This window comes from Phaethon aethereus (genome assembly GCF_964289735.1).
Source record: "Phaethon aethereus genome assembly, chromosome: 1".
Classification (NCBI taxonomy): domain Eukaryota; kingdom Metazoa; phylum Chordata; class Aves; order Phaethontiformes; family Phaethontidae; genus Phaethon; species Phaethon aethereus.
In genome coordinates this window covers 59159435-59173931 of record NC_138575.1, presented here as the reverse complement: position 1 = coordinate 59173931, position 14497 = coordinate 59159435, and the positions used below count along the sequence as shown (strand labels likewise).

The window sequence follows — 14497 nt, the reverse complement described above, 5'->3', positions numbered from 1 at the left end:
TCCTCCCAAACCTCCTATTGAACTTTTCTGTGAATTTTCTCTTCCTTGAAAGGAATACATGGCGCCTACTTTTGGAGGCAAAAGACGAGCAGGAGAGCTTTAAACAACTCCATGACTGGCAGACTTAGGGATCTAGCCCACTGTGCAATCCCTCCCAGCCTGGAAGACATGAAGGAACCTAGCCCTGGTTATTTCTTGAGGGAGCAGCTATATATCTCCACTTCTGTTTTACAGGTCAACTTACAATTTCTCTTTGTGCTGCATACACTGAGATGATAGGGCTCCAGACAGGCAAATTATTTGAGGAAAACCTGGAACAGAAGCTCCTACACCAAGCTGTAGCACCCACACCCTCCCGGCCCCCATCCCAGAAGCACACACTACAGGGGTGCTTTGAAGCAAGTCGGAGGAGACAGGAGCTTGGAGATAGCTATTCCTGGACATTTCCTCTCCCCCAGCTGCATTTCCACAGTGTGTTGAGGATCTCTGTCTCTCACCAAGTTGTTTCCTCTGGACAGCAGCCCCTCTTGCTGTCCCTAAAATACTCTAAAACAGCTCTTCCCCCTGCTACTATGTTCCCACTGCCTATGGCCAAGTATGAGCTCCCAAAGGCAGGGAACCCGTCTGTCCTGAGGTCATGTCATTCAGTAAAACTACATAGTTGCTTCAACCTATTCCCAGTACTTTATTTCACCTCTCAAGCACCATTCCTTAGTCTCTGAATATTTGATTTCTGTCTGCCTTCCACCTTCACGCAGGATGACATTCTTTTCTGCTTGAGTCCTTCCAGGCGCTACTGATCTTGAAGCTCCCCAATTACAACCACTTTTCTTGTGATGGTGACACCTTAAGAGACAACAGCAGCTGCCTAGAAAGGGCCTCTGCCATCTGTTTCCACTGCCACTTCTTTGAGACAGCTCTAGCTATATACAGAAAAATATTTATCACAGTTCATTCACTCCCTCACTCAAAAATGAGCAAGAGAAAAATGTTGTCTTTCATGATTCTGCCACTGCCCTTCAAAAACCCATGACCCTCAGCCTAAGGAAAAGGGCAATGCTTGAATCTAAAAGGAAGCAGCAGAAGTTCTTGATGATTGATCCCTTGAGACCCTGTACTCTGAAGGCAATTCTGGGAGGCATCTGCATTCAGAAATGATTCCTCATGGCGGTCTGAAAGGCAAAAGTCAGAGCTGGGACGCTTCATCTCAACCACCAAGCTTTCATACTGCCCTTATCCGAAAGGAGAAGCACATATGCACGCGTGCACACACACACACTCACGAACACACTTAGTTGTCAATCCTTTTCCACCACCTCTCCATAGAGGCTGAACGGGAGGGGATCAAGGGGAGTAGTTCCTACCCAGGAGGACTATGGGCTAGGAATGTAAAGGGAAAAGAAGAAATGTCATCAGAGAGTGAGAGCTGAGGGAGAAAATGGCAGACATGAGAGATGATGTGGAGGAAAAGGGAGGAAAAGAAGAAACAGTGGATCCTGAAAGGGCCTGATGGAGAGAATGAAGAAAAACTGGAACCAAGAATGAAAAAAAAGATTGAAACGAAGAAAGAAAAGTATTAGGCAACATCTTCAGGAGGAAATAAATCTCCAGGAACAAGTTCTGAGAAATTTACTGGTTACAATGGACAGGTCTAAGTAAGGTTGCAGGAGTCAGCAAATAGGATTGGATCAAAAGCGATTTGATTGACAGTGCTTCGTTTATGATACTGAATGAATATGACCATAAACCTGGGAAATATTCAGTGTTCAGGTGTGATCCATCACCCTGGAGCTACACTGGTGGTATAAACAAGACCTGAAGAAAGAGAGAAGTTCTCTGAGGGATAGCAAATTTAAGAATGAAATGTAGTTATGAAGCAGTGGGAGGAGAAAAATAAAACAGACACTAAAAAAAAATCATGTTCAGGAAAAGAATGAAAACTGAGAAATAGGAAGAAAAAAATCAAAAAGGAATAGAAAATCCAGGGACGGAGGTGGAGAGTGTTATTCTTTATTTGACAGAATGTATACTTTATACAACAAGCTAAATCAGAAATTTATAGTTGTTTGCTTCTAGCAAAAACACACATCAGAAAAATTCCTACCCATGGACAGGATGGCATTGCATTCTCAAGTTTTTGTGTACCATCCTCATTTTCTGTTTTTCACAGCTACTAGGTAGAAGTATATGCTCTGGGGGAATAGGAGGTGCAGGATAAAGTCCATATGCTTCTCTGGGGAGTTATAGATTTGATAGAAAGCTAGTAAAAAAACTTCAGCAGCCTGTGCCACAGAAACAGAAGTGGATTTCACCTATCCTGCAGGGCTTGTTATGAAAATTCTGATTGTGTAGTCTGGAATTTTATGGGAGAGCTTTTCTGTAACACAAAGAGGATAAATGGGGCTGGGAGACAGAAAGCTGTCAGTAAATAAAAGACATTCAATGAAAGATAGAAATGCAGAGAGAAGAGAAAGATGAATGCCGTGGGGTTCATGGTCACCTCTTCCATTTTACGTGCTCACTGATCCAAGGTGAGGAGTCTGTAAGAGGATTTTTGCCCCACAGGGAAAGTAGCCACGTTGAATTTTTCTAATGAGGGTGAAAGACGATAAAAATGGAAATAGTTAAAAAAGGAACCGCTCAACTGGGTGAACAGCTGGCATAAATAAGAGCAGAATCTCATTAACTTTGGGGGTGTTGCACCTACTCACACTGGAAGTGAACTTAGCCCCTCGTTTCTCAGGTATGGCACTGGCGAAGCGGGGACATGCGGTGACCTTGGGGGCATGGCTGTTTAAAGCACGCACAGCCCTTCCTCAGCCTCATTCTTCCCTTGCCTACACGGACAGCATAAGCAGCGTGGCTTCATCCAAGTCAGTGAGGGTTGCATCAGTGCAAACGAGGGGGAAATCGGGCCTTCATCTCTTGTGCATCGAAGCACTACAGTACTGTACGTCATCAGATGCCAGTTCAGTAATCATTTCCACAGATACACGAGAAAAGAGACAACCTCGTTTCTAATTTAGTCATGATAGCATCAAAGAGACCCAAAGCCTATTGCTTTCTGGGAAGCAGGGACTTCAACAATAATAATTCTTCGCACATATATAGCACCTTCATTGCCAACTACTTTCTTTATACCCTGGGGTGTGAAGAAAAAGGCCTCTACTTAATTCCATATGCTCTTAATTGCTCCTTATCCTAGATCTTTCCTAGCAAAATATGATAGAAATACCTAAACTCGCCGTTAATTTGTCAAATTAGGGCAGCCATTGACACCAGTAGAAATGCAGGCCTAGTTTGCATCTTGTATTGCAATTGCACAGCATAGCATCTAGAAACAAAAAGAATGCCAGACGAAGAAAATCTTAGCTCCGTTTAATCCCTGACAAATGTTTCAGGGAAGAGGCAAGTACCGCATGGCAGTCAGATAGGGGATAGACTGTCCTTGTGAAATGTTATCCTAGTTTTATGGCGACTGGCTTAATTGCCGAATTATGAAACACCCAAAATGCTGTTCACATCCATTAGGAGGACGCTTAATTTTTGTGAACTCTGTCGTAAATACCCACTTGCTTGCTAAATGTTGTTAAAATCTTGGCCACGGGAGCTCCAGTGGCAATGAGATCCACAGCCCTGATACGCATCAAATGAGAAAGCTTTAACTGGGTCTCTGGTGACTCACGTCAGGTCCTCTTGTCTGTGTGTTACAAAATGGGGAAATCAAGAGCTACTGATCCATCTTCTCTAGCCCATTCATTATTCAGTACAATCCAATCATTTTCCCTCTCATTCACCTCCTTTTCTAGGCAAACATGTCTAGTCTTGCAGGCTGCCTTCACACACACGGTCTTTCCTACTCCTCCTTGTCCCTGTCCCCCTTTTATGAGCACTATTCTGACTTTGCGAACCCACCCCTTGGATGGCCCTTGCTCCTGCCCTCTCTGCTATCCCTCCTGCTCTACTCCTTACACCTGTGGACTTGCTGGTGGTGGTTTTTTTGTCTACAGCCATGTGCCACGCTGGGCCACTAACAGCAATATCCCTGTTTCTGGCATCCAGTGAGCCACCGTGGTTCATGTAGAGCCCTGCACAGTACACAGTCCTCCTTTTCCCACCAGCCCGCGATACCTTCTGACCTGACTCACTGAAGTTCATTCAGCTGATCATTGAGATCCACTGGGCCTGGAGACCCCAGCCCCATTCACCTCACCCCCTTAGGCGTTCCTGAGAATCTCAGAGAAAATTATCCCCCTGTAAACAGCTTGAAAAGGACGACCACTTGCTGAGACAATTCTTCCTGACAGAGACCCTTCACTGTAGCACACAACAACTGCCCCAGGGTTATGGCTACAGAGACCCTTATTTTCTATTTGGATCCTGGCTTGATCCATGTTAAGGGTTGCCAGGGAGAGTATTTAGGGCTGCTGTGAGCTCCTTCCAGCCCAGTTGCTGGCTGCATGCAGATGAGCCAGCTCATCAGCTGAGCTGCCAGTGAGCCCTCCAGCCACGGGAGGTTCGAGGCAGCAAAGTGGAGGGATGTTGGCTTGACCACAGGCAACGAGTAATGAGGGGAGCAGAAGGAGGGACTTGGGTCTCACCCCCCTCAGAGGTAGCTGGGCTGCCATGGGGGCAAGAGAAGACAGCAACTGGTGTCATACACTGCTTTGAGGAGGGGGGACACAGGCCAGAGAAAGGAGGATGAGGAGAGCCAAAGAGGGGTTGGAAAAGAGTTGCTTTAGAGCGCAGAGGCAGCAGAGTTCCAAAAGTATGGGATCCTTCAGCTGGAGGGAATGACTGTATGTGAGATGGTGGAAAGCCAGGGGGAAATGATGGCAGAGAGAAGAGGGAAGAGGACAGAGAGATGAGACGGTGGGAGCAAAGGGGACAAGAGGAAAGCAAGGACAAGATAATGTAACAGAGGAAAGAGCAAGGGGGATGGGCCTCAGAGAACTTGGAGGGAAACAGGGAGAAATAATGAAGGAGAAGCTGCTTTTGAGAGAAAGCATAGAAGAGGCATGAAGATGAAAGAGAAAAATGCAGAGGAAAAACAGGGGAGGGAAACAAGAACACATTAAAATGGAGATGGGTAGAATGAGTGGAAGATGGAGGGTGAGGAAAAAGCTGGGGTCATACATGCAAGGGAAAAATAACTTTTAGGTGTATTGTGTTTACAGTATGCTCTGCGTATGCCTGACCTGCTCTGCGCTCTGTGTTTCCCCTGCCGGGTAGCTGCTGCCCTGGGATGGGGGCTGCGGGGGGAGGAGAGGGAGCGAGAGCCCCGCTGCCAACCCGTTCCCCCGGCAGCAGCCCCTACCCTCCCCGAGAGCCCCCTGCAAGGGGGAAGGTTTCATGCCCGCGAAAAGCAGCAGCACATCCCCTGACAACGAGTGCAATATGGAAAGGAGAAGCAGCACAGAATGGAGCAGCGAGGGCTCCCCTCTGGGATAAACCGGGTATGCTTCATTGGGAATCTGCTCTTAAAACAGGGGCAGGGGGCAGAGCCATCTGAGAGCCTGAAATGTTCCCTGCTCCCCCCGGCAACCTCCTCACTACTGCTTTTAAATTAAATAAATATGGAGAACCTGCTGTCAAACCTCGGCCGTCCTCCTCCCCCAAAACTCTTGCTTAGCTTGTACCAAGCCACTGCGAAGTGAGACGGAGGCTCAGAGGGCTGCATGGGGAAAGGGATGGGTTAAAAGGGAAACATTGGATACGAATAGCTCCTGGTCTCCCTGGCAAAGAGACATTTGTTCTATCTCTGTGTAATTTCTTTATACATTACTGCTGCCACACTGCATCCTCATGTCCCTCCCACTGCATTTCGCTCTCACTCTCTTCAGCAAGGCAATTTCTGGTGCATTTCAGGACAATATTAACCCATTCCTCTTTCTCTGTCAGTAGGAGGTTTCATAATTTAAAAGCAGTTTGAAAGTCAGTTCTAGCAACCCACTGGTGAGGAACAGCATTTCCTTGACAAATCTTACAAAAGAATTGAGCTTGCAGGTCTCAGCCCCTCAAATCCTTACCTTCTCAGTGACTTACAGTCAGGTATGAATTTAAGCTGAGAGGCGAACCAAACCCACCCAAGTCTGGGATCCCAAGTAATTCTCCCTCACCCTCTGCCACACCACTTTTTAAAATCCTTTGTCTTCCTCTTCATCCAAGGCCTGTCCAGCTCTGCATCCTCCTTCTCCCCAGAAGATGCAATGCCAGCAGCAATCAGCTATGTGCCAGGCCATTGCCTCCTGCTGCATCTCAGGGCTGTGCTAGGCTGCCTCTGGTCCTGAACCGCGAAAACATGGAGACCCTAATTTAACCTACTGCTATTTTCACGGCGTGTTCAGAAAAGCCTCTGGATTAGGACAGGAAGGGTAGGAGAGAGGACCCTGGTAGAGTTGTGGATCCTTGGAAGTAGGAGGGCAGGCAATTCCGGAGCACAAAACTAGGGACACTGACAGAAACGAAGGGTAAAAGAAAGGAAATTGGGAAAGGTAAGAGAGAAGATAAGGAAACAAATGCTCATAAGGTGGGTGTGAACGGGAAGAGGTGGCCCAGGAGCCACCAGCAGTGGGAGAAGGCAGCACGAGGAAGCGATGCAGCACTGGAATTGTCTGGCAGAAGCTTGTCCATTGCTTGTGCCCTGCTTCACTTTGCTGTCAGCTCTTCGTTTTTGCAAACACTGAAACTGCACTTAACTCTCATGCACCATTCAGATATAACAAGCTGGAAAGGGAACAGATCAGCTCATTAATTTTCCTTGGGAAGGGTCTCTAGGCAGGAATTATTTTCTGCACCAACATCCATTCAATTACTTGCCTTCACACCAGTCAGATCTACAGGGATGTCTAACCCCATGCACATCACTCATGCCTGGCTGCCCTGGACTTTTCTCTCCCTCCTTCTTGGTATAAAAGCCTCCCAGACCTATCCCTTTCCTAATAATAATGACAACATGACAAAACCAATAACCTACAGATATAAAATACATTTAATTTGCTTGCTTCATAAGACCATCGTCATTTCATTTGCTTGCGTCATAAGACCATCATAAGGCATCGTCGCTCACTTTTTGAGATCCTGTAGGAGATCTACAGGAGCTAATGAAGGAATTAGACAAGGCGTCACTCATAATAAAAGGTGATTTTAAAGCACTGGGTGCCAAGAAGGAATTAGGCTTGAAGATCCGCAGCCATTTCAAAGTTGTAAGAGGTGCAGTATCCATGTGTGGCATGAGCTTGCAGATCTCAATTTCTTGGTGTACGTGTGTGTTTTGTGCCTACACAGTTAAAGGGCTGAGAAAGGCCATTTCTCTTGAAGGGCAAAGATTTTTTAATAGGCCAGGGATACATTTGGGCAATGCTAAAGTCTGAGAAAGAATGATCTCAAGGAAGATTGGGAAAAAAATCAGAAGTGTGATCTGCAGTAATGTGAAATGACACCACCTTTCTGCTTTAGCCTCACCATGGAGCAGGGGCTCACCGTAGGACACAAGAAAGGGGAGAAGGAAATCCCAATAGAGGAGGAACATCGCAAATGATGCTCCTCTTCGGAGCAATACAAAGATCTGAAAATGCTGACTGGAAGTCCACTGTGGGGAACAGAATGACTGAAGAGAGGGGAACCCGAAAATTGAAAGCCCAGGGACCAAATTCTCCAAGAGGAATTTGCAATTCTGACCGCAGCATATCTGTGTGTATAGCCCGAGACTGAGTCCCCATGTCCATTTTTGCTACTGGATATCTCAGCCAAGAAGAGAAAAGACAATTTAGCTCAATATTTTGAACACGAGGAGTCCACCATCTCTGACAGCCTACAGTGTTGACTAATGCCAGCGTTCCCCCTCATCCCCAGAAATGAAGGCAACCTCATCAGAGGCTTCCTACGAGTAGCAGGAGGCAGTTTAGGATCCTTCTTTGATTATTTTCTTGTCCCAAAGCCTCCTGCCCTCCTCTTCACTACTTCCCCTCACACTATATACCTGCCCTGGCACCCACCCCATGCAGCAGAAGCATGTCTGTCCCACACCCTTTGCCAGGTGCCTTTGCCACACCATGGGCTTGGTGTGAGCAGAGTCCAGGGGTTTTGCCCTTTTTACAGCCTCCTGGGACCAAGTCCTTCCCTCCACATATCTGCTCATCCTCTGCATCGTGGGGGAAAGGAGCCCTTGCTGCACCCTTCTCCCTCCTGCTCACCAGCAGGCCGCTTTCACCAGGGAGGGCGAGTCAACCAGGGACACCTTTCTGATTCCTCCTGCCACGAAAGAAGATAACCCCTCCGAGGGTGATCAGATGTGACAGTAAGAGACCTGCCGTCCAGGGGCTGCTGGTGGGGATATTTGGCTGAGCTGTCCCAGGAGCAAGAGAGTGCCAGCCAGTGGCCCACGCAGGCTGTGGGGCTGCGGGAAGCCATGCGGAGGCACCCCGGCAGCAGCGGTGCCAGACCTGCGCCGTGCCGCCCCGTGAGGCAAACCCGCGGCCAGGCTCTGCTCGGCATGTGGCCGCAGGGATGGTTTTGCCTTCTGCTGAGATGCTCTCGCTACTGAGCCTTTATCCAAGTTTTGGTGCAACCTGTGCCCTCAGGCTAGGGACTCAGAGCTGGGCTCCGCTCCTGTGCGGTGCACTGCACCCCCCTGCCCCGCTCACCACTTCTGCCCAGGGGCCACGGGCCAGGGGAACGGGCCGGCCCACCCCTCACACAGCTGGGGCGAGCGGAGCACCCTGCCAGGGCCAGGCAGCTGCGCTCAGGGTGCATTTCGCACCCCTCGAGCAGAGCTGCAGTTTGAGCCCACCAGAGAGCATCGACAGGGAGGGCAGGGGGACTGGGCTGACAGCGCAGCACTGGGGGTCTGGCGGCACTTCAGACCTCTTAATTGGAAGCATCCTGACACTTTCCTTTGCCATGCAAGCTACTTCTCCACAGTGCCTGTGGGGTCCTGTCAGATGTAAAGGAGAAGGGGTCCTGAGCGCCTCCGATCTGACAAACCTCACTCGCCCCTTCCTCCTCCCCCTCAGACCGCGTCCCGCTGGGTACGGCTCTGTGGGCATATAGACATGATCTGAATTCACTGCCTCTCCCGGCCGGGGTCCTCATAACTCCTGTCTCCACCCCAGCCTCCCTCCGCCCCTCCAGCCTGGGGACATGGCTCAGGAAGGGAGTTCTTCCCTGCAGCCTCCCTTCCCCGCATGGCTTTGCATTTGGGCTTCTTTCCCCACCCCCGCCCCTTCCCTCTCTCATTAATTTTTAATTAAGGAGATGTCTCCTTCCGCGGTTGTAATGAATAGCTGTGTGAAAGGCTTTTCATTTTTTATTAATATATACCTCTATATATTTATCTATTTGTAGGAAATGTGTGCGTGTGTGTGAGCAGGTGTATTTAAAACATCCCCCATTAATTTACTGCTATTGATTTTCTGGCGTGGAGACAGCATATAGTATTCAGCATAGAGCTCCTCTGCAGGATATGTTAAAAGGCAGCAGTTTGGGTTGACAAAGGGCACTAAATGCAGTATGCGTCAAATAGACCATCGCTCAATGAAGTCACTTAGCTATTCAAAACATGTCCAGCCATCACTCAACCGTTTGCACCAAGAACGGGGGGGAAATTCGCGCTTCTTCCCGGACACAACCATTTCCAAACAGCAGCTTTAGCTTGCTTTGGTGAGAGACATCAGGACATACACAGTTTATGTATGTCCCCCCTCCCCACTGCCTTCCATCTCCCAGTGCCGGTCTTAGCAAATCAGTTCTGCGGTACCCACTCCCCGTTTTCTCCCATTGGGGACCTCCAGGCACACCCAGCTCTGGTGGACACCAACAGAGACAGACATTATCCCTGGATGTCCACAAACCCCCGGCAGCCCACCCTCCAGCTGGGAGCTGATTCATAAACAGGGTTTTTACAACGGGCTGCAATGTGCGCTCTTGTGCTCTTGCTCTCTCCTTCTCGCTACGTGTGTAACATAAACCACGCATTTACATCAGTTGCCCCTATCCCTCCAGCACAGGCTGAAGACCACCTCCCCAGCCCACATGTACGCCAATAGCAGGACTGAGCAACACATATTTAAAAGCGAATCACTGGTCCCTCTTTTCTTTCCCCCTCCCTTAGGAACGTCTGATTCCAGAAGTTGGCTGCGGTGGTGTCTCTTCTGCCATCAGACATGTCACTGAGTTGCTGTTCAGTTTCACCACATCAGACTTAGGCTGATTTTTCCATTCAGAGACTTGTTTATTTTTAGCCTTTACCATAAACCTTAAAAAAAAAAAAAAAAAAAAAGCCCCAAACAAACACCCACACCCCAACAACAAACAAATGGGGGAAAAATCCCAGCCCCAAACCAAAGCAATCAACCACCAACTAGACCCCTCTGCAACCAGCCCAGTGAGATGTGGTTGCTTACAGACATTACGAAATGCTCTGAACTCTGCTTGAGATGACTGGAACGGTTAGATTTACTGTATGAGGCATTTTGGACATAACAGGGTTGCTTCCCTTTCTCTCTTTTTCCCTCCTAAAGTGAACTAACAATTGCATCCAAAGTGCTTTGCAGTCACCCCTTCCCCACGTCGTTCCTCACTCCCAGTCTTGTCTTTGCAAATAAGCCATTTGCAAAGAGAGCAATTATTTCACTCTGTGGTTACAGCCGGAGCACAGCAATAATACAGCATTCTGGCATTGCATTCCCAGGCAATACGTACAAGCTGAAGACAGGCAGACTGCACAGTTGTTTTTTGAAAGGGTCTCTCAGTGTTTTTGTAACACACATGTTATTCCACTTGGAGGGGGGAAGTGAATTTTGGGGGAAGGTGTGGGGGGAGCGTGGGGAAGAGGAAGGGAGCAGGGAACGGAGCAGAGAATGTTTTGCCTGTATTCTTGCCTCTGTGCCCTGAGTAACTGAGCCCACCACTCTCAAGCTGTGGCGAAAGGGATGAAGTGAGAAAATGGTGGAATGTGGAGGGATTTGTTTGGAGGGGGGGAGAAACATGGGGTGGTGGGAGAGGGAAAGGGGGGGGTGGAGATCCAGAATCAAATACCTTCCAGGCAGCAGGTTCTCCATAATCCAGAATGGGTCATGACTTCCTCATTCTTTTTGCTGGTTTCGTTCTCACTGACAGTTTTAGTCTTGCAAACCCCTCTGGAGTAAAGCCAGTAGTCGGTCCCCACAGCTATGGTCATCAGGCTGAAGGCAGCGAAAGCACCAACGGTGGTTAAAAGCATCTGAACACCTCTGTCAAAGAGCCCCATAATTCTTCATTATACAAATACCCAACCGCCTTCTGATTCTTGGGGTGTGTGTGTTTAATAAAATAAAAGAATAATAATTCCGACTAATAATATAATGGGTATATAGAGAGAGATAGGTATCAAAAAAGGGAGGTAAGAAAGCCCACGGAAAAGAGTGTAAATTAGAAAGACCACACGGGAAGAGGCTTGCCTTTTAAATCGGAAACGTTCTGGTTGAAATATAAAAAAAGGAAAAAGGAAAAAGAAAAAAAAAGAGAGAAAAGAACCAAGAAAAACCAAACAAATAAAGAGAGAACCCCCCCCAAAACGAGACGCCTTAATCCCTTTTTCTAAAATTCTGGTCTCCAGTTTCCATATGTAATGGCTAATTTGGAGATGGCTTCCACAGTGAACAGGGGAGCAGCAGCAGCATCCTCAACACAATCTCTCATTATCTGGACCTAGACAGTTAGAGACTGTAAGAGCAGAGATGCAACCTTCAGTCTTCTTGCTTAGCTCTGCAGCCTGCGCCATGAAAATCCTTTTCCTTCCCAGTTATCTTCCTTGGGTTTTTATTTTTTTAATTTTTTTAATTTTTTTTTTCCCGGCAGCAGCAGTCGCTCCAATCCTCTCTCACTTTTTCTTGCTTGCTTCTCCTTCCTTTCGCTCGCTCCTACCACCAAGCCAGACTGCCCAGCATACTGTAAGCCCTTGATTTCAGCTGAACAGGTGCCGAGGTCTTGCCTCCCATGGCTTTCCCGCACAGCCGCGGCGCTCGTTCCCGGCGGAGGTGGGCGAGGAGAGAGGGGGACTCCTGCGAGGGGGCGGGGGAGAGTGTGTGGGAGGCTGGGGGGGCAGGCGCGGCGCCCTTCGCGGGTGGGGGGCGCGGAGCGGAGCCCGGCTGCGACACCCCCTGCCCCGCGGCGGCCCCCGGCGACTCCCGGGCCCCGCTACTGCATCAAGGAGGCGGCGGCAGCGGCGGCGCGGCGCTGGACGGCTCCCCTGCGGCGGCGGCGGCGGCGCTGCAGGACAGCTCCCCGGGCGGCGGTGCGGGCGCAGCGCTCCGCGGCCCGCGCGGTGCTGAAGGACAGCTCCCCGGGCGGCGGTGCGGGCGCAGCTCTCCGCGGCCCGCGCGGTGCTGAAGGACAGCTCCCCGGGCGGCGGTGCGGGCGGAGCGCTCCGCGGCCCGCGGTGCTGAAGGACAGCTCCCCTGCCCGCGCCGCCCGCCCTGCCCGCGCCACCCGCGCCCCAGCATCCGCGGGCGGCAGCCGCCCTCCTCCGCTCTGCGCGGGCAGGCAGGCAGGCAGGCAGGCAGGGAGGGGCGGAGGGGCAGCCTCCCCCTCCCTTGCGCTTAGCCCGCCGCTGCCAGGCTGTTCCCGCGGGCTGCCGCGGAGCCCAGAGGCGTAGCTGGGGCTCTCCCTCTTTCTCGCTTTCTGCCTTTCTTCCCCCCGCGCCCCCGCTCTCCCCCCCCCCCCCCCCCCAGCTCAGCCCCCTTCGCCTCCCGGCCGTACGTGCCCAGAGCTGCAAGTGCAACTCGCACACCGCAGTAGGACCCGCACAAAACTTGTCAGCTGTTTCACTCCCCAGGAGATGGGAGAAAAGTAACGTGGAAGGGTAATTTAAAAATAAGCATTTATTACTGTTATTATTTGTGGTGTTACGATTTTTAAGTGCTTGCTTTTCACTCTTCTCGGGTTCACTGCAAGTTGCATCTGTTTTGGTGTTGCTCATTCTCCATCCCTCCGTCTCTCCCTGACCAGTGTTGTGTGAATCCCTGCGTTCTGACTCTGTCTTTACAGCTTTCTGTGAAATCCCAATGCCTGCTCCAAGAAGCAGACATTTTGGGAAGATTCTTCATGAGAAAGGACGATTTATTATTATTACTACTATTTTGTTAAGGAAAGGAACCACCAAAACTGAATCCTTCTCCCGCCCCAACCCTTGAAAAGCAATCCACCTTTCACAGCCTCGTTTTACACAGAAAGATGCATGAGCTGAATGGATGCAGCCTGAAATCTATCACTGCTTAAGTTTCCTGTGTCAGACACAACCTGGTAGTACTGGGAACGTATACAAAATTGTGCAATACTGACATCTAAGTATGTCATAATCCTCTCTCTCTTCCTCAGCAGTATCATTACACCAGGTTAATTACATTAGTCACCTCCTGGTTCTATACATGTAGCTGCTCATTAATGCAACAATCATAAAGAAAAGAAATAATCTAATTCTTGATGCTACTGATTTTGTTTCTCTCTGATCAGATTCATTGTTCAGTGAAAAAGAGACCAGAAGAGCTGCTTTAGGTTCACTGCTCTTCTGTGTCGGGGAGCGGGGCTGAGGGAAGGGGGTATTGGGAAGTTGAACCAGTTGGAGGGCTTCAGCCACGTTGCAATTTCATAACTCTATTTGTTTCTCCTCCTTCCTCCCTCTCTGGGCACAGAGTGGGACTGCCCTTTCAGGACAATCTCCCCCAGGAGTGCTGGACAGGAAGGGCTTCATAGCAAGCAGCAGAAGCGGGGGCATTGGCTGCCCTACAGAGTGTTGATCATTTCCCCCCTTTGGAGGGAACAGACCAGGCTGCCCTCACAGCTGAGACTGAGGTAGGGGTGTGTGCCAGCAAGTACTCATGCTGTCTGGTACCAGCCATATGCAGATTACCACCAGCAAGCAGGAAAGGCCCTGGAGGAGGCAGGAGAAGGGACAGAGGGAAGGGTGGTAAAAGACAGTGCAGGTTGAGACCACTGAGACATTTTGGGAGGACGAACACAGTCCCTAGCCTCACCTGTGGGAATCCTGGCCTTGCACTCTGCCACAGGAGCTGTGAGTTTCTTTCTGCACTCATAGAGCTGCCAAACAGCTGAGGACGGGCAAGGGGGAAGGTGGGCCCAATATGCCTTTCGCACTCTGAATACAGCCTGCTGCAAGAGTGTGGAGGACGGTACTTGTGGACAGGCTTTCTGAACTGTTGTCCTTGGTTCAAAGGAATTTGAGAGGCAGAGAGATGTAGAGAACACCCTTAAACTGGTGGGAGATTATGGCTCTACAGGGATGGCCTATGTTGAGGAGGAGGCTCTGTGAGGCTCTTAGCTGGGTAAGCTGGAGATCACCCTAGGACCCCTCCTCCCCTTCTGAGACATTTCCACTGAAAGAAGGAAGGGGCCTTGAAGAAGGCAGGCATAAGGGAAGCATAAGTATTTCTTGGGACTCTGAGCCATTTTCTTTTTGTGTTGGTGGTCATTTCCTTCTAACCCCACTCCAGTATTCCAG

General features: G+C 49.7%; 1 protein-coding gene across 1 annotated transcript in view; it reads right to left on the bottom strand.

Annotated features, from left to right (window-relative positions):
* CACNG2 (calcium voltage-gated channel auxiliary subunit gamma 2) overlaps positions 1-12535 on the bottom strand; it is a 51718-nt gene extending 39183 nt beyond the window's left edge. The window contains exon 1 of the mRNA XM_082011140.1: positions 11038-12535. Within this exon, the coding sequence (XP_081867266.1) occupies positions 11038-11248 (211 nt within the window). The 5' untranslated portion in view covers positions 11249-12535. The remainder of the gene's footprint in view (positions 1-11037) is intronic.
* Positions 12536-14497: the final 1962 nt, after the last annotated feature.